Genomic DNA, 20,416 nt, shown 5'->3' with positions numbered 1-20,416 from the left:
CATTCGCAGGTGAGAAACCTGAGACTCAGACAAGTCAGGTGTATATTGTCAGCTGTCATTCAGCTGGACCGAAGAGCCAGGCCTCTGGCAGCCCAGTGATCCCCTGGCTTCCTGCCCCCGGAGAACTGTCTCCCGCCGTCAGCTGTTCCCTAAAGCTGGAGTCACGTACCCAAAGGCCTGCAGAGTTGGAGAGTTATCACAAAAGAGTAAAGCGGGGAGGGGGGGGGTGTCTGACTGACAAAACCAAGAGGGCACCTGCCAGACTGTATCTGGAAAGCCAGCAGGTGACTCAACTCACCTGACTCTCCCCATGAAAGAACACAAGTCTTCAAGGACCCAGAATTGCCAACAGAGGCTGAAATCTGGGGGGTTTGCAACAGCCTGATTTTTCGGTTGGTAACTAATGAAGGCGACAGCAGCCACCGGACCAGGTTGACCAAACAGAACCTTCTGAGAGCCATGTGTGACATCTAGACTAAAAACTCTACACCCAACGTCTAGAGCCTTGACAAGTCCAGATTGAACCAGTGAGCAAAACACCCCTCACACCCGCATCGCATTCCCTCCATCAGACCCAAGCGGGAAGAAGTGGTTCTGATACAACCTACCATTTTCTTTTCCAAAAGATTTTCCAGGAGCATCTCAGGGGGCCACCTACCTCCTCATTCTCACAGTAGCAGTAAGTAGACAAAACCAGCCCAGCCGTAGACCCTGCCTGGACCCGCTTAGTAGCTCTGGCAGGCACACACTTGGACCCTTATATATAGACTAAAACCACAAAAACTCTTCTACCTTTTCCACAATATACAAAGCCGCTTTGCAGAGTTAGTGTTTTACGTTCTTATACTTGACTGTTGAGAATCTACTGAATCTACTGACCCAGATACCTACCAACCACCACACGGTGACCTGAAACTTTGAATTTGCCATTCTTAAGAGTCTGATCCAGCTTTTAGATGGTACTCCATCTTCTCTCAGCTTCTATCTAGGGAGAAAAAAAAAGTCATAATCTTTTTATTTTAGTGAAATATAATATATCAGGATTTCATAGAGAGAAACATGGGTTGGGCACTCATACTAACTTTGGCCAATTGTGGTTTTGGTCCCTGCCCATTCAGAGCCCTTTCAAAACGGAGAGGTCTCCCGTGGTCCCAGGTCTTCCCGAGGTCCTATCACCTCCCCTCTTGACTACAGCTGATTGGAAAAGAGTCTTGTACTATAGCTTCCCAGGGAAGCAACATCCCATTATCTGGTGGTGTGAAAAGATGAATTCAAACAATCAGATATAAAAAAAAAAACAAAAACAAAAACGCACTGTGGTATGAAGCGCATTGCATATCCATAGCACTGAAGTAACACCAAATAAAAAATTCGAAAAAAAAAAAAAACAATCAGATATTTTCTCTTAAAACTCTGAATGGGGAACATGAAGAGAATCAAGTGCTTTAGCAGAAGTCAAGGCCAGAATAAAACTATCTGAAAGTATGGTTTTAAGTGTTTACCACACACATTTGTAAACACACACTAAGAAAGGAAGGAAGAAAGAAAGAAAGGAGAAGAAAGTAGAAAGAAAGAAAGAAAGAAAGAAAGAAAGAAAGAAAGAAAGAAAGAAAGAAAGAAAGAAAGAAAAAAGAAAGAAAGAAAGAAAGAAAGAAAGAAAGAAAGAAAGAAAGAAAGAAAGAAAGAAAGAAAGAAAGAAAGGACAGACAAAGAGCCTAGCATTCCCATTCTGTAAATGTAGGATAATACATCTACCTTCCCTTTGTCTGTATGCACCACCTCGATTCTCAGCCTGGAGTTTGGGGGGGGGGGGCGGAATGTATTTCAGAAGGTAGTAGGATCTATTTGTTCTCTGGGCCCCCGTATCCTTGCATGTAACCCGGTAGTATAGGGTGTAGAGTCTTTTCTGTTTCCCTAGGTTTGTGACCGCAGCCCAGAGCGAGGACCATAGGACAGTACATATATCACATTTGAAGCGCGAAGCCAATCCCTTCTCCCTTAGGACTGACTCAGAGAAGCCATTTCTGCATAACCAGCAATGTAACACCACACACACCCCCAATATGCCACACGCACACACACACACAAGCACGGTCTATATAAAGAGGCAAGAAGGGCAACCAAATGAGGCACCGTCTAGCATATGAGCTCCGTGAAACTCCCTGATGTGTCGTCAGAGCAACGGAAGAGCACCTGACACCTAGTTTATGCTCGATAAATATTGACTGAATTTCAGGAAAGCTGAATTTCCATAAAAGCTGCCCCTCACCTTACCTCCCAATGCAATCACTTGTAAAGTACCCGGGACTTGCAGGGGGGAAATTTCTGGTATTGACTCTCCACTTGGGGTCCTCTGACCCCCGGGGATCTCTGGTTGCCTGAGAATGTAGGGAGCACATAAAGGGGGGGTACAGCCCACCAGAGACAAGAAGCTCCCCCGCCCAGGTCTAGGGTAACCTCTCAAGTCCTGAAAAGTCGGGGACAAGGTTGGACACCTGGATAAGGCCAGCTTGGTTTTTAAGCTTCTGGGCACCAGGGGACATCGTTCCCAGAAGACACTGCTGGGGGCAAAGTGGGCAGGCCGAGGGGCTAGGGGGAGGTGAGCCTGCAGAAGGAAGGCCTGCGCCCCACTGCCGGAGCCGGGTGGGCCGCATGCTCTGGCCAGCAGGCAGCAGCCACGGCCCCCGGGAGCTCCTGAGGTGCGCCGGGCCCTGGGTGCATCTCAGGAGCTGAATCGGCCCCGTCAACACAGTGTGTTTTAAAATGATCACGTCTAAAGGTGACGCTTAATGAGCAGGTGTCCGCCTGGAGGAGGGTTGTGCAAGCACGGCACCCCCCAACCTGTTTGTATCCCCTTTACAGAAGGCCCATATCTAGCCATGACAGCAATGTGGGAAGGCATTTTACAAGACTAAAGAATTCACACTGGTTAAAAAAAAATTTTTTTAAACTTAACTGGTTTGTCTTTTTAATAATAAATTATGTCTTCATGACCTTGTTATGTCTCTATTCTCATTCTTGATATCAGTAGGTTGTGGGGGGGGGGGGGCGGGGGTGTTCCTGATAATTCTGTTTAGAGGTTTATCAGTTTTATTGACTTTTTAAAAGTACCAGCTTTTGGTTGCATTGATTCTTCTCTCTTATTTGTTTTTATTTTATTGATATCTGGTCTTTGTTATTTCTTCCTCGCTGCCTCTTTTGGGTTTAGTTTGCCCATCTTTTCAGTTTTCTTAGGGTGAAAGCTTAGATCGTTTGCTTGAGATGCTTCTTCTTTTCCAGTGAAAGAATTAATGTTTTCTAAGCACTAGTCATCTGAACCCCATCTATTTTGATATATCGTGTTTCCATTTTCATTCAGCTCAGAATACTCTAATTTCTCCTGTCATTTCTTCTTTATTCATGGGCTATTTGAAAACCTGTCATGTAGTATCCCAATATTTGGAAATTCTCCAGATATTTCTCTGACTTAATTCTAGTGGAATATGTTTGCATATCTTGCCCATTTTTCAATTTATTGAGACTTGTTCTGTTGCCTATAACATGGTGTTATTCCTGGTGAGTTTCCCAAGTGTGCTCGAAGAGAATACCCAGTTTCTGCCATAGTATCGTTCTTTTACCAGTTGTTGAAAGGGGTTGAAATCTCCAGCTATAATATGTGGGGTTGTTTCTTCTCAATTCCATCAGTTTTTGAATCGTATACTTTGAAGCTCTGCATGAGCACTTGAAATTGTTAGGACCATTTTAACACTATGAAATGCCTCTCTTTATCCCTGTTAGTATTCTTTGTTCTAAAATTACTTTGCCTGTTATTAATATAGGCTACTCCAACTTTATTTTGATTAATGTTTAAATGGTATATCTACTTTCACCTTTTATATTTTTAATTTATGTGTCTCTTAGTATTTAAAGTAGGTTCAAGTACATAGCATCTTCTTTTCTAGCCAATCTGAGAACCTCTGCCTGTTCATTGAAGTATTTAGACCTTTTGTAATTAGTGTAAATATCAATATAATTTGACTTCCACTCATTATCTTTGTTCCTTTTTCCCCCTTTTCCTGCCTTCTTTAGGATTGAGTAATATTTACTCCATTTTACCTCCACTGTTGGGTATTAGCTCTCTGTTACTGTCTTTGGAGATAACGGTGAAGTTTACAATTTACATATTTACCTTATCACAGTCTATCTTCAAATACTATTATGCCATTCCATAAATAGTCTAAAACACAAGAGTAAACTTCCATCTTCCTCCCCATGTCTTTTGGTTATTTTTATTATACATTATCCGTTTTATATAAATTATCACTGTCATTATTTTGCTTTAAACAGTCACCTGTTAAATGTTTAAAAATGAGAAAGAGGCTTTTATATTTATCCACATATTCTCCATTTCTGGTGCTCTTGATTTATTTTGCAGATCTAAATTCCTATCTAGTGTCACTTTCTTTCTGCCTAAAAAACTCCCTTTAACATACCTTTAGTACAGGTCTGCTGGTAATGAATTCACTCAGCAATTTATTTTATTTTATTTTATTTTATTTATTTTATTTATTTATTGCTGAAAAGTCTTTTCTTCATGGCTTTTGAAAGATACTTTAAAAAATTATTCCAGTGCTTTCTTGCCTAAATGGTTTCTGATGAAAATTCTGCTCTCATTATTATTTTTATTCCCCTGAATGAATTTTCTGTCACATCGTAAAATTGTCTCTTGGGGTGCCTGGGAGGCTCCGTTAAGCATCTGACTTAGGTTTAGGTCATTATCTCATGGTCTTAGAATTGAGCCCCACATCAGACTCCACCCTCAGGGAGTCTGCTTGTCCCTCTTCTCTCCCTGCTTGTTCTTGCTCTCTAATAAATAAATAGAATCTAAATTAAATAAATAAATAAGTAAGTAAGTAAGTAAATAAATAAATAAAGTATCTCTTTATCCCTGGATTCTCAGATAATTTAATTATAGGGCTCTTTTTCAATTGTTTTTGTTTTTTTTTTTTTTTCATGTTTCTTCTTATAGTTAAGCTACTTGGGTCTGTGAGTTTACAGTTTTCATCGAATATGGAAAAAATCTGGCCGTTATTTCTTCAAATATTCTTCTATCCACCTCCCTCCTCCTTCTGGGAAGTGACTTAAATATATGTTAGACTGCCTGATATGAAACACAAAATTTATGTTTCTAGTCCTTTTTAATTCATATGTCTTCAAGTTTACTTATCTTTTGCAATGTCTAATCTGTTCCTAATACCATTTTGTGCATATTTTTATTAAGATATTATATTTTTAATGTCTAGAATTTCAATTTGGACCCTTTTATACCTTCCACCTCTTTTTATGATTACACTTTTTAATCTACTACTTGAATATTTAAAGTAGCTTGTCTGCTAATGCTATCACCTGTCATTCTGATTCTGTTTCCGTTGATTAATGATTCTGACTATGGATTGTATATTCTTTTTTGCATAACTGGTAATTTTTTACTAAACACTGTTCACTGTTAATTTTACATTTTTGGTGCTGGATTTTACTGTAGTTCTTTAAATCTTTTTTTAAAATATATTTATTTATTTATTTATTTATTTATTTATTTATTTATTTATTTATTTTAGAGAGAGAGAAACAGAGAGCACATGAACGAGCAGGGGGGAGGGCAGCAGGAGAGGGAGAGAAGCAGACTCCCTGTTGAGTGTGGAGCCTGATGTGGGGCTCGATCTCATGACCCTGAGATAATGACCTGAGCCCAAATCAAGAGTCAGATGCTTAACCCACTGAGCCACCCAGGCACCCCGTAAGATTTTATTTTTAAGTAATCTCTATAGCCCATATGGGTGGGGCTCAAATTCACAATCTCAAGATGAAGAGTCTCATGCTCCACCAACTCAGCCAGCCAGGCACCCCTGTAGTTCTTTAAATCTTAAAGGTTTTGGGGTTTTTTTCCCCCTCCTTGAATGTGGTGCAGTTACTTGGAATCAGTTTTATCCTTTTAAGTCTTGCTCTTAAGTTTTGTCAGGAAAGGTCCAGAATAGCCTTTAGTCTAAAGCTATTTCTACCCTCTCCACCCCAAAGCCAACCCCACCAAGGTAATATCTTGCTGATGAATCTGTTCAATGCTCCATATATTAAAAGATCTCTTCATTTTGACTGAAACACAAGTTATTTCCTTGTATAGATTCTGAAGAATTTTTCATCACTTCTTTCTCCTTTCCTGCTATACTTTTCCCCAGCCTTGGACAATTTCCTTTCTGGATTTTGTTCTCTTGCTTTAAGAAGTATTACATTTTATTTTGGCAGGTAATTAAGTTACTTAGGAATCACTTTGACTCTCTCAAATCTTACATTTAAGCTTTGTTAAAGTTGGTGTACATTAGCTTTTAACCCATTGCTAATGTAGACCTCCTACTAAGGTGTGACCTTCTGAGGTTTCACATTTAACAAGGTCTTTCCACTCTGGCTGGTTGAACTTCAAATACCTCTGGGCACTTTGTGAATTATTCCACTTATATTATATATTATGTATTAATGTACTTTATTATACATTATATTATACAACTCTGTTTTTCCAGTTTTTTTCACTTCATGTGGTACACATGTACCTATGTCCATGTAATTATAAGCTAATAAACCTTTCATTTAAAAAGGCATATCTGTATATCTTCAGGTACGCAAGGGAGACAAGAAACTGGGGGAACTGTACCTGACCCTAAACTCAGTCTTTTGGAGAAGGCAATTTCGTGGGTTGGATGGTGGCAACCTTCAAGAGGAAACAAAAGCCAGCTGAGTTTGTTGAGACTATTGCAAAAAGAAAGGAAAAAAAAAAAAAAAAAACCATAGAGAGCTGGCCTAGACCTCAAAATGTATCCTTAGGTCTAATCAAAAAAAAAAAAAAAAAAAAATTCCACCCGAGGTCTCTCAGTATCAATTGTAGACAATTTCAAGATGAGTGGCTCTGGGACCTATGGTATAATGATGGGACATCATTCTTCATGGAAAAATAGGGGCTAGAAACACAGCCTTGACCTCATTATAATAAATTTAACAAAAAACCTGAGATCCCATATGCAAACAGTTGATGCTTTTTTTTCTTTTTTCTTTTCAGTTTAATGCTTTTCAGATTAACCACAGACTAAGAACTTTCTTTGGCATTGGGTATTCTTCCCCAAATGCACAATCTACTGGGCTCCTTTTCTTAACCAATATAATTACCGCAGAGCGTTATCAAAAGATATCAAGCCAGGAACTGGCTTAGGGTATTCAAGTGAGAGGATTCAGCTAAGTGGCAACCCAAATACAAACAAAGGACACCAGCCTAGGATACACTAAGTATTTAGAACAGGGCCTTCATGACTGATAATCAAGGTAGATTAACCTTCATCTTCAGTTATTGATATTAATGATCCACTGTGAGCAAGATGATCACTAGAGTGCATTCTAATTGTGAAATATCATTCCGTCTTATCTATCAAACATAACTGATGGCTTATCACTACACGTGTTCCAGATGACACTGTGTCTTCTCCTACTAAAAATAAAATATTTCAACTGCTGTCATCATCCAAAGGTGCCACCACTTTTATTTGTTTTACCAGATCATAAGATGATACTGGCCCATTACCCTTGACCTAGTCAAACCTCTACAAAAGACTTAATGATGCTATTTAGGATGCATTTCCTTGCTGCTTTGTGCAGGTGGCTTTCGCATTGTTGCATAGACAGTAATAGGAACATCAGTTATTGTCAGGCAATGACTTCCAGGGCATCTTCGGAGTTGCCTGAATAAAAGAGCAAATGACATGTGGTTAGATACTAAAAAAAGAGATTTTTTCAGGGCAGCAAAGTTTGAGTACATATCAAGTGTTTTAAATCATTTTGAAATCTCTGAATGTCACAATAGAATTATAACACAGTGGCACTGATGAGCCAGACATTTTAGACTCAGGTTACAAAAAGATTGTGGTTGTTGCCATACATTTAGTCACAGGAAGTTCATAAAGATAAAATAACCCTCTAGATGATAATCTGAAAGGTATGCAGTGATTGCTAAAGGGCAAAAAAAAAGCGGAGATGGGTGGTGGGGAGTGCATAGTTGTTTTTTTTTTTTTTTAAAGATTTATTTATTTATTTATGATAGACACACTGAGAGAGACAGAGAGAGAGGCAGAGACACAGGCAGAGGGAGAAGCAGGCTCCATGCCAGGAGCCCGATGCGGGTCTCGATCCTGAGACTCCAGGATCGCGCCCTGGGCCAAAGGCAGGCGCCAAACCGCTGAGCCACCCAGGGATCCCCTGCATAGTTGTAAACAGTGATAATACTATGGCAATTTATGCACACATGTACCTTAAAATCACTTCAATTGAGTGATTTAAAAACTAGAGTATTTGTGGAAAAATACAAAACTGAAAATACTATTTAATATACTATTCAAATGTTGACTGAACCTCAGGTTAAAAGAATCCTTAAATGACATCTAGTCTAAAAATACATCCCGTGCTTGAATTTCTGTTCCAACATTCCCACCAGATAATCACCTTAGACATTTTTAAAGACAAGGGCTTAGTACTTCCCAAAATAGCCTACTGCATCCTTGAATAACTCTGGTTTTTAAAGTAACTACCTTATTAGGTTCAAATCTGTGTTGTGTTCTAAAAATTTCCAAGCCGTGAAAAAATCTAACAACGTAGTATTTGATGTTTTGCAATGGTAAACAGCAGAAAAGTGGAAGAAATCCTATTCATTATAGTTTTCTTCAATTTGCAGAAATGATTTTGTTTTATAAAACATTCACACTTTGTATCACCATCTTTAGGCTAAAAGCCAAATCAAAGCCAAAGTGATACTAAATCTGAGGTTGGGGTCTTCTCATTTGTAGATGTCTGCGTAACATATAATAGCACTAAAGATTTGCTTGTTTAAATTAATGTTATCTTCTTGTAACTATCAACAACAATCTAGCTAAAAATTTACCAAAAAAAGTCTATTATTGGTCTATTATTGGACTTACAGAGGTGCCAAAAACAGACTGTGCTAAGAAACCTTGGAATCTGTTAATACTGACTTCATAATAGCAATGTTTGTTAATATAAATTTAATGGTCCTGGACTTTTTTCTTGTTAATATTGGACATCAACTAAAGCTTATGTTGGTAACAGTCATGACGCATTTCCTTAGGCATCAGGATGAGAAGACCTTACCTGGTTGGTGACATCTCTTTCCCATTACAGGCAGCACTGGAGCTCAGCCCAGATTCTAGCCCAATTGAAGAATCTCCTCCTTCCACTGGAAACCTCCTTGGCTGGGTCCCAAACCGAAAAGGCATAATTCACCGAAAACCTAGATAGAAAGTTAAAATAATGGCATAGGGCTAAGCTGTCTTTAAAAAGTTCATTGGAGTCTTTAGTGTTATTGTTTTCTCATAGGTATATAGAAATGACATTTTAAAATATCTATACCAGTATGTAAATGCTATATTACACACAACTCCCCCTTACACACAATTTGAAGTCTAGCGACAAATATAAAACAGCCATTAGATGGCAGAAGTAAACTGTGCCCTATAGTTAACATTACTGAAATCTATTTCTGCTGTGTGGGGGGGAAAAAAAACCAGTTTATTTGAAATGGGTGTTAAAATCAATAAGCTTGGGATCCCTGGGTGGTGCAGCGGTTTGGCGCCTGCCTTTGGCCCAGGGCGCGATCCTGGAGACCCGGGATCGAATCCCACATCAGGCTCCCGGTGCATGGAGCCTGCTTCTCCCTCTGCCTGTGTCTCTGCCTCTCTCTCTCTCTGTGTGACTATCATAAATAAATAAAAATTTAAAAAAAATCAATAAGCTTGAGCCCCTACTTCCACTCCCCATTGCCTCTCTGCCAAGCCCTTCTCTTCCTTTGAAGCAGAGCCAAGCCTCACATCCTCCATGAATGATCATTCATTTCCCCACCTCTCTCTATTCACAGTTTATTAGTTAAGAAAGTGCCTTGGGAAAGTTGGACCGACCAAATAATCCTAAACAAGGTACTTAACCGAGAATGTTTCTCAAGGATAAATCAGGAATAAGAGTATCTCCTTCCAGGGTAATAGTGAGGATTAAATAAGGTGATACACATAAAATGCAGTGCCTAACACATAGTTATGCTCAATCGATGTTAACTATTATTACCTAGCAGATGTTACTGGGCATTAGTAAATATATGTACACAAACACGCACATAATGTACATGTGAGATAGCCGGTAAGTATGATGCACGTACACAAACACACAATTTTTAAAATAAGCTCTTTATGGCCTACTATTGCCTCTACTTGGAGCTCTTCCCCACCCCACTGCTCCCCACCACTTACTTGCTGGGACTAACTCATTAAGTCTGAATTTACATTTCACTTTCTCAGGGAAGCCTGCCATAACCGCTCTGTTACATAAGGTTTCATGGAACTCTCTGTTTCTGATTGTAACAGTTATTACTCTAATTCAGGATTTCTCAGCTGTGACACCATGCACATTTGGAGCCAGATAGTTTTTTGTTGGGGAGAGAAGAAGTTGGCCTGTGCTTTGTCAGATATTTTGCATCATCAAGGCCTCCACCTACTATATGCTAATAGCACTCCACCCCAAAGTCGTGACAATCAAAAATGTCTCCAGACATTGCCAAATGTTCCCTGGTGGAAAAGGGGGAGAAATCACCCCCTGTTGAGAACCACTGCTGTAATTTTACGTAAATGTTTCTGCTTAATCATTGCCCCCACTTCCCCCATTTCATGCCTGTCTTTGTCACCACTAACTGAATCCTTAATACCTAGAACAGTGGCTGGCACACAGTAATTAATAAGTATTTTGTATAAATTTACATGTGTCCAACAAAAGAAAGGAAAAATGAAATAGGTCTTATGTTTTTTTATGCCTAGAACAGTATTCTATGCCTAATAATTGTTTATTGCAGTAATAAAACTGAATTATTAAAGTTTAGGAATCTGAATATCATATATAATGGTTTTTATAGACTATGTGTTTCCTTTATCAAGGAAAAAAGTGGCATGCTCGATGACAAGTTAGTTAAAACTACCGTAAAATCTATGGTTTAGTATAACTATCTAATTTATATAAGTATTAAGTTTTGGCTAATTTGACCAAGGATATGTAAACTTACCAAAATAGGCTGAGTCTGATTCCTGTAGAGGTGAATAAATCAACTGCTTCTACTGACCTTCCATAGAAGGCTGGAGTTGCCAACGGAATGATCATCAAATGTTCCAGTGACACCCAGAAATTATTACATCAGAAGATTCTTTCACATAGTTTCCTACCTGCTAAAGAATAAAATGTCACAATTCATAGCTCCAGCAGCAAGCTGAACCTCAGCGAAAAATTGTCTCTAAAGGTTGACATTGTCACTGCCTTATTCTCCAATGATATGATATTAATTATTCTCCAATGATATGAAATATTTTAATCTATGAATGAATTTATATTCTAAAGCTACAGTCTAATCTGTACAAAATCACAAGATTCTTTCCACTTTATATCCCATTTTCCTCATTATCTTTATCTTCCAGTTTTTCCTTTAACTATTAATACAAACTAATCCAATCTAACTATGTCCTCATCCCACACCAAAGGCCTCAAACTGCACCTTTACAGATTTCTCTATGGCTCTTCCTATGTGAGATTCTTTACATCTGATGCCTGGACTACCACTTCTATTTCCTCAAGAAACTTGAAATCCCCAAATGACAGAAATAAGGACAATTGAGAAAATAAGAATACATCTTGGACTGTTTCTGTTCTGTTTCCTGGACCCTGAGGCTCTCCTCTGTTTGTACCATCTTTGCCAAAGGAATGATGATGATCAAGTGTCCCAGAGACACCCTGAAATTATGACATCAGAACTCTAGCACACAGATTCCTATCTGCTCAAGAATAAAGTGTCTCAATTCACAGCCCCAGCAACAAAATGAAACTTCTCTTCTGAACTGCCCTCTCCCAACTTCTGTAGCAAGAGCTTACCTTACTGAATGTAACACTAAAGTATAACCCTTAAGCCAGAACATTGCTCTTCAGCTAATCTTTTCTCAATTTTCTTTTTTTTTTCCCTTGCCATCGTCAATTTCAATTTTCATAGTTGATGACAAAATATTACGTGACATTAAGCATTTTTTCATTTAATGGAAACCTTTTTTACTACCCACATTTTCTGCTTAAGTTTCCACTATTTCGTTTTCATATGATTTACAGCATAGAAAATTGACATTCTACGTAATTAAGTTGATGTTAGACAAAATCTTACCTCTACTTTTTCTTACTAGGGAGCTATGTGTGAATAGTTGATCACAATTTTAGCCTAGAGAAACCATTTAACTGACTGTGTCATAGACAAACTGAAATACTTGCTAGCCATTGTTAGCTAATGTATCATTAGGACCTAAACATTTGAGCCTTAGGATGGCAAAAACTTTTAATAGTTTACATTTTCTAGTGGAGGTCGCAGTGGGAAAATAATAGGTTTTGACATGAGAATTAGGTTTGAATTTTAACACCATGTTAACTCTGAGGCTTTGAGCAAATCGCTAAAAGTTTGCCTGAAAAAAATGGTATGAATTTCTACACCATAGAGTTGTTTTGAGGAATCAAAAAATCTAACATGTAATAAAGCTGATGTCTGAGATACAAAAATTCCATCAGTACACATTCTTTGTGTATAATTCTTGAAATCAGTGTGTTGAAGCATTGATTTCACTTTTTAATCATTGATATATTTTTTTAAGATTTTATTTATTTATTCATGAGAGACACACAGAGAGAGAGAGAGAGAGAGAGAGAGAGAGAGAGAGAGGCAGAGAAACCGCAGAGGGAGAAGCAGGCTCCCTGCAGGGAGCCTAATGTGGGACTCGATCCCGGGATCCAGGATCATGGCCTGGGCCAAAGGCAGACGCTCAACCGCTGAGCCACCCAGGCATCCCTAATCATTGATATATTTTTAAACTACAAAATGAAGTATCTGCATGTGAAATATTCATAAATTCCTCAAGCGTGCTATTATTTTTAACTAGTTATTTGGCACCAATACTCTCTCTTAATCCTCATAAACCTCAGAGTAATGATAATCTTTCAATCCTCAGACTATTGGTTCATGAGATGCGGAAAAGGAATAATGCTTGAACTTGTCATATCTTAAGAAAAATGACCTATTACTAGGAATAATTCATTCACACAACAAATACTTGCTGAGAATCCACCACCAGCCAGGCATATGTTAAGTGCTGAAGATAAAATATTGAGCAAAACACACACAGTGTCTATTCTAGTAGAGTTTACAGGTTAGGGTAGTGTATGTGCTAGACTAGGGTATCAAACCTAAGACTAACGAATTAGATCCTAAGTCTAGACATTAACTAGGTGAAAATAGGTGGGAAGTAAAAACACGGAGACCATTGAGGATGGGGCAAACAGAGGAAACAGCAGGTGCAAACATCATTTGCCAGTAGAGAAGACAACAGAAAATATGAAAGGCCAGCATAACTATAGCAGAGAAAATAAAAAAGAAATAAGATCAGAGAAATAAGTAGAGGCTAACCCAAGCAGGAACATGAATGCAAGTTAAAGATTTTAACCTATGAGCAAAGGAGCTCACAAAAGAATTTTAATCTTTCAGGAAACATGTTAGGTTCCATTGATTTTTCTCTGTTATTTTGCTTTGTTTGATTTCTTCTCCAACCTTTAGTATCTCCTTTTTCTGTTTACTTTGCGTTTAATTTGCTTTTCTCTTCCTAATATCTTTAAACGGAGGCCTAGATCATTGATTTGAGACTTCCCTTCTTGATATAAATATTTAATTCTATAAATTTCCATCAAAGCACAACTTTAGATTCATCCCACAAACTTTGAAATGCTGTATTTTCACTACCTTCAGGTAAAAATTTCCCTCTTGGTTACTTCTTTGACCTATGAGTTATTCAGGACTGTTATTTAGGACTATTTTGTTTTCAAATATCTGGAAATGTTCTAGCCAGTTCTCTTTTACTGATTTCTTAAGATTGAATTTTTGGCACAGACCATTCTTTGTACGAGTATAATCCTTTCATATTTATTGAGACGTGTCTTGATAAGTGCTCCTTCTACTCTTGAAAAGAGTATGGATTCAGCTGTTATTGAGTGAAGTCTTCTATCATTGGAATTACTTGGCTGAGAGAGTCGTTCAAGTCTTCTGCATTCTTCGTGATTTTCTGTATTCTTCTTCATCGATTATTGAAATAAGGATGTTGAAACCTCCAAGTATAATTATGAACGTATCTATCTCTCCTTTCTGTTCTACCAGTTTTTGCTTCATATATTTTGAAGCTCTGATATTAGGTACATTTTAAATACCCAGGAGGCTTATGTCCTTCTGATGAATTAACAACTTTATTCTTAAAAACTCTCCTTTTTATCTCTAGTAATATCCTATGCTCTGAAATCTACTTTGTCTGAAATTTATATAGTTACCTTCTATTCATTAATGTTAGTATAATGTGGCTTTCTTTCCCCATCTTTTTACTTTTAACCTATTTGGTCTTTATATTTAAGGTGGTTTTCTTATAAAGAGTATATAGTTGAATCTTGCTTTTTCTCATCTACTCTGATGATCTCTGAATTTAATTAGCATGTTTTAATCGTCTACATTTCATGCGATAGATGTAACTGAATTTGTGTGTCCTCTTGCTATTTGTATTCTATTTGTGCTATCTGTTCTTTGTTCCCTTTTTTTTTGGTCTGTTCTTTGGAAACAATTGAGTATATTTTATGAATATAAAATCTATTATCTTAGGGTTTATAAGTACACATTTTTAACGTGTTTGCCTTAAATAACATTATGCCGCTTCGCCTACATTAAAAGAAACTCGCGCTAAAAGAATCGTTCCCCCTCCCACCCTGTAGTATTTTGTCATACGTTTAACTTCTACATATAAATCCCACAACACTTGATAAGTTTCTCTTCAAGCAACTGTTTTTAAAGAACTTTTTTTTAAAAAGTTAAATCTTTTATACTTACCCACATATTTGTCACTTTCAGTGTTCTTGATCCCCTTCAGTAGGTCCAGATTTCCCTAGAATAGCATTTTCCTTTTATCTGAATGAAGATTTTCATTTAACAGCTCTGTCTACAAGCAATAAATTCATCCCATTTCAGTATGTTTTTACTCCACCTCCATTTTTGAACAGTATTTTTGCTGAGTACAAAATCCTAAATCAACAGCTTTGTTTTGTGGGGCTTAAAGATTTTTGCTCCACTTTTCTGACTTGCATTGTTTTCTAAGTCTGCTTTTATTCTTTGTTCCTCTACATACAGTGTGTCTTTTTTTTTTCTTCTGGGTGATTTTAATTTTTTTCCTAGGCACTGGTATTGATTATAATGTGCTTGGTGCAATTTTACTCCTGTTTCTTGTGTCTAAAGTTTCACTGAGCATCTTGGGTCTGTGGGCTTATAGTTTTTATCACATGTGAAAACCTTTCAGATATTATCTCTCCAAGTATGTTTTTGTTTCCTCCTTCAGGAACTCCAGTTATTGTATATAAAGCTATTTGAAGTCGTCCCACATCTCACCAATCCTTTTTTTATTCTGTTTTGGTTCTATTTTAGATAGTTTCTACTGTTAAATCTTTAAGTTCATTACTCTTTTAATTTGTAAGGTCTAATCTGCTCTTAATTCCATCCAGTGTATTTTTCATCTTAGACACTGCATTTTTTTTAAATCTCCAATGTTTGATTTGGGTCTTTTATATTTGTCTCTTCTTAATCTTTTCATGCTTCCTTCTGCCTTCTTGAATATATGGAGTATGTTTATGTTATTTTAATGTCCTCATCTTCTAATTCTTTCATTTGTGTCATTCCTTGCTTTGTTTTTACTGATTCTTTTTAACCTCATGTGGAGTGTTTTCTACATCTTCGCCAATCTTGCAATTTTTCACTGGACTTGGGACATTGTGGATTTTATGTTGTTGAATGCTAGATTTTATTTTTAGTCTTCTAAACCCTTTCAAGTTTTGATCTGGGGCACAGTTATTTGGAAATAGCTTGGCCCTTTGAAGACTAGATGAGGAGAGCCTTTTATCTATGGCTAATTTCTCTCCACCACTGAGGCAATACCCTTACTGTACTCAACACCCCCCGATATTACAGGGCTCTTCCACTAAAGATACTGGGAATATAAGCTAGTCCTAGCCTGTGTAAACCCCCCTAAATTGTTATGCGTGCTTCTTCCCAGTGGTCATTCCTCAGTCTCGGGTAGTTTCCCCATATGCATATATTGCTACTCAGTAAGGCTCAGAGAAATTCCCTGAAGATCTCCAGAGCTTTCTCTATACTCACTCCTCTCTCTGGCACTCTGCTCTGAAGATCCTAGCTGCCTTGGTCCCCCAGAACTTTCAAGTCTGTCTCTCCAACTCAGGATGGCAGTCGGGCTGTGTGTGAGCTGTGTTCACCAGAAAGAAGTTACCAGGTCTCGTCCATACTCAAGGAGAGAGAATGCTGTATTCTGATACCATGTCTGAGAATGCTTATAATGTACTTATAAATGCTGTTTATCAAATATTTCTGGCTTTCTGCCTTCTAGAAATTGCAATTCCTGCCCCCCTAAGATTACTCAGAGCCCATGTGACTAGTTTTAGCCAGTGAGTTAACAAAAGCCATCAACTACAGTGCAAGATCCTCTTGAGTTGTCTTTCCCTCTGTCACAAAAGCCAAGAATGTACCAAATAGTGGTAGTTCAGCAACCTGGGTGCCAGAGTGAGGTAAACGTAAAGCACAACTGCTGATACCTCCCAAAAGACATGGATCGTATGCAAAAATATAAACTTTTACTGCTTTACATCACTGAAATTCAGGGGTTAGTTGTTACACAACTTAGTAAAATTTATCATGACTTCTACAGACTTGGGTATAGACTTGAGCACTGCCATAACAAAAATCTAAAATATAAGTCACTAGCATAGTGATGAGGCAGCAGGTAACAAGGAAACTGTTACCGGAAGCTGGAAGGATAATTATTTATGTGGTTAATGGCAAATATACTGGGAAAACTCTTTGCAAAACTCTTGGGATAACCTAGAAGACAGATGATTCGCTAATGAACTTGAATTCTAGGGGAAGAGGTTAGAAGACAATTTTGGCAACACATTGGTTGCTATGGTTGTGTTTGTCAAGTTACATGAAAGAGAGATGGGCTCAGAAATGCAGTGTGCCAACAGGAACAAAAATGGATAGAGCCCCCACAATTTCTAATTATATTCAAGTGACAACTTGGGAAGTCAAAGGAGTATCATTTTCTTGGAACACATTTTATTCTCCCTCAGAACTCTGTAATATATTTTCAATGTCTTCCAGTACTGGCTGTGCTATGGATGAGTCTAACAAACCCTAATTGTTTTTTCTCTGCCATTTCCCCAGCCCGCTGCTGCCACCTTTGTTTCTTGCCTGGGTACCCACAGAATTCTTTTATTCTGAAAACTGAGTGACTTAACCAGGATATATCCTAGTGTTGACTGTCCTACAGAAATCTTTCCAGGGAACATGGTAGATCCCTTTCTTTTTTTAATTGAAGTATCATTAACATACAATGTTGTTATTAGTTTCAGATGTACAATATGATCCAACATTCTCTGCATTACTCAGTATTCATCATGATAAGCATTCTCTTCTTAATACTCTTCCTATAATTCTTAATCTTGTATCCTTTTCATCTAGAGATTTTTTTCTTTCCTTGGTATTTTTTAATACCAGTAGGGACATTTCTTCTTCCATTTGCTCTGTTCTCTATTTCAGGGGCACTTATTAATCTCCTGTTGAACCATCTTTGTCTCTTTCATCTATATTCTAAGAGCTTTAATACCTCTAGTCGTTGCCTCGGTATTCTCTATGATTACCTCGAGCCTCTCATCCACATCAGTAACTTGATTTTCGGCTCTCTAGTCTGTCTCTTCGTGCTTCTAACTCTTCATTTCTAAAACCAATTCTTCTACTTACAGCTATAGCGCAAAAGGTAAGTTCTATCTTTGTTCACTGTGTTTGTATCAGAGGAGGTATATCACAACCCCACTAGAGCTTTGTATAACCCTCCGGGATGGCCCTGGGTTCCTCCTAGTTTTCTGAGTTTTCGAAAGGTCTTAACTGAGGTCTCAGCGCATCTAATTAGGTGTTTATTCAGCTCCAGCATATGCTCAAATATAGGACTGCAATGTGGACTCCTGGAAAATATAAACTCTAAAGCTTTTTTTCTGCTTCTACTGGGGTCTTAGAAATGGCTAGTATATAAGGCTCTGCCTGGGTCATGAAGCACAATTGCCTCTTGGTCTGCTTCTCTCCAATCTGAAGCTATTAATGAGACTTGATAGGACTTTTTCAATTTAACCTGTCCCCGTGTACGACCTGTGCGGAATAATGCCTTGCATGCACCTAAGCACTGAATGGGAGAGAGAGCTCTGCAGAGGCCAGAACACCAGATGAGCCGACACCCTGACTCGCTGGCGCAGACCTACTAACACCACTGCCTATGCACTGGATCAAACATGGCAAGTTTTGGAAGCCCCAGGCTTTGGGACTTCAGCATCAAAACCTGAAGTGAAGTGTTGGGGGTTTCAGACTACACACTTCCACCACTGACCCCATGCTCACTAATAAGCACTTAAGAGTAAAATCTCGCAGCTGCAAAGCATTGCTGATTAAAAGTTGCCCATTGATCACAAGAGACAGAAGCACTAAAGTTAAAAACATCCAAATGGAGGACCCCTGGGGGCTCAGTGGTTGAGCACCTGCCTTCGGCCCAGGGCGTGACCCCAGGGTCCCGGGATCGAGTCCCGCGTCGGGCTCCCTGCGTGGAGCCTGCTTCTCCCTCGGCCTGTGTCTCTGCCTCTCTGTGTGTCTCATGAATAAACAAAATCTTAAAAAAAAGAAAAATCCAAATGGAAATGTGGGGAAGCCTATAAGCACCATAAATCACCCATTGCAACTGCAAACTTTACCACTGAGCGAAGAAGCGCAGTGACAACTACTACGGGCGGAGGAATATGGTGCTTCTGATCAATCTGATCAATCCGATATCATAGTTACCGTCACTGCACACTAATTGCACACGTACTTTGACTTTTCCTGGTTTTAATGCAGGTGGCTTCCCGGGATCTTTGTTGGGGCCTCAGAATTTTGTGGAGATCATTAATTTCAGCAAAGAAGGGCTGGGGTTCTTAACTGAAATCTGCTCTACGCTGATCGATTAAGCAGTTCAGAGAATTTTTCGACCGCTTGACCATTACAGGTTGCTTGGTAACGGCAGGAGCGTGAAAGAGAGAGAGAGAGGGAGAGGAGAGAGAGGGGGAGAGAGGGGAAGAGGGAGAGAGGGAAAGAGAGGGAGGAGGGAGAGATGGAAGAGAGGGGGGGGAGAGGAGGGAGGGAGGGGGAGAGAGGGGAGAGAGGCAGAGACGGAGAGGGGAGAGGGAGAGAGGGAAAGAGAGGGAGAGAGGGAGAGGGGGAGAGAGGGGGACAGAGGGGAGAGGGGGGAGGGAGAGGGAGGGAGAGGGAGAGAGGAGAGAGGAGAGAAGGGAGAGGGGGAGAGCGGAGAGGAGGGAGAGGGAGGGAGAGAAGAGAGAGGGAGAGAGGGAGAGAGGGAGGGAGAGAGGAGAGAGGGGGAGAGGGGGAGGGAGAGAGGAGAGAGGGGGGAGGGAGGAGGAGAGAGGGGGGGAGGGGAGAGAGGGAGAGGGAGATATTTATGTATTTATATATTATATTTTTTATATATTTATATATTTATATTTATATTTCTATATTTATGTATTTATATGGTATATATTTTTATATATTTATATATTTATGTATTTATATATTATATATTTTTTATAGATTTATATTTCTATATTTATGTATTTATATAGTATATATTTTTATATTTTTATATATTTATATTTATATATTTATGTATTTATATATTATAGATTTTTGTTTTTATATATTTATACTTTTATATTATATATTTATATTTATATATTTATATACATATATATGGCCCAACGCCACCCTTTGCTGCTCCAAGGCGCGGCCTGTCGGATGCTCGCCCCAAGCACAGCGTCCCGAGGACTCTCCTTAAACGGCACCAGCCCCAGCGCTCAGGATGCTCGGACTCTGAACACGAACCAAGCCTCCGACAGCCCGTACGCGCTTTTAAAGACACACGGCTGAAAGACCCCACTCCACAGCCTGGTTACCCGCCAGTTGCCCCGGCCTCCGGAGCTTGCCGAAGCTCGAAGATGTTGGCCGAAGCAGCAGGTCCCACGGGGCGGAGGACGCGTCGCTATGGGAACGGCGGGACGCGACTGCCCATGCGCCGCCTTCTCCACGGCAGGCGTTAAGGGCCGACGCCGGGGAAGGGCGTAGCGACGGTAGTGACTTGCGGCAGCAGCGTGACTTACGGCTGCC

At 39.1% G+C, this 20,416-nt stretch overlaps 1 protein-coding gene across 13 annotated transcripts; it reads right to left on the bottom strand.

Moving 5' to 3' along the window:
* Window positions 1–162: 162 nt before the first annotated feature.
* On the bottom strand, window positions 163–20,363 carry FAM229B (family with sequence similarity 229 member B). Of its 13 annotated transcripts, XR_005368166.1 has the most exons (6): window positions 20,206–20,363; window positions 11,129–11,288; window positions 9,178–9,316; window positions 6,683–7,757; window positions 892–985; window positions 163–177 (listed from the first exon to the last, which is right to left on the bottom strand). XR_005368166.1 is itself a non-coding variant. In XM_038554986.1 (4 exons), the coding sequence occupies exons 3-4, from the start codon at window positions 9,300–9,302 to the stop codon at window positions 7,640–7,642; spliced, it is 243 nt and encodes an 80-aa protein (XP_038410914.1). In that variant the 5' UTR covers window positions 9,303–9,316; window positions 11,129–11,288; window positions 20,206–20,362; the 3' UTR covers window positions 7,534–7,639. The 13 variants fall into 13 exon arrangements, 12 of the variants coding, with proteins under 12 accessions (XP_038410914.1, XP_038410916.1, XP_038410925.1 ...); XM_038554986.1 differs by lacking the exons at window positions 163–177; window positions 892–985 and having other exon boundaries at window positions 7,534–7,757; window positions 20,206–20,362; XM_038554988.1 differs by lacking the exons at window positions 163–177; window positions 892–985 and having other exon boundaries at window positions 7,534–7,757; window positions 11,129–11,285; window positions 20,206–20,356.
* Window positions 20,364–20,416: the final 53 nt, after the last annotated feature.

Source organism: Canis lupus, chromosome 12 (assembly GCF_011100685.1).
Source record: "Canis lupus familiaris isolate Mischka breed German Shepherd chromosome 12, alternate assembly UU_Cfam_GSD_1.0, whole genome shotgun sequence".
NCBI classification, from domain to species: Eukaryota; Metazoa; Chordata; class Mammalia; order Carnivora; family Canidae; genus Canis; species Canis lupus.
Note: the sequence above shows the minus strand (reverse complement) of the source record. Positions and strands in the feature narration are given on the sequence as shown.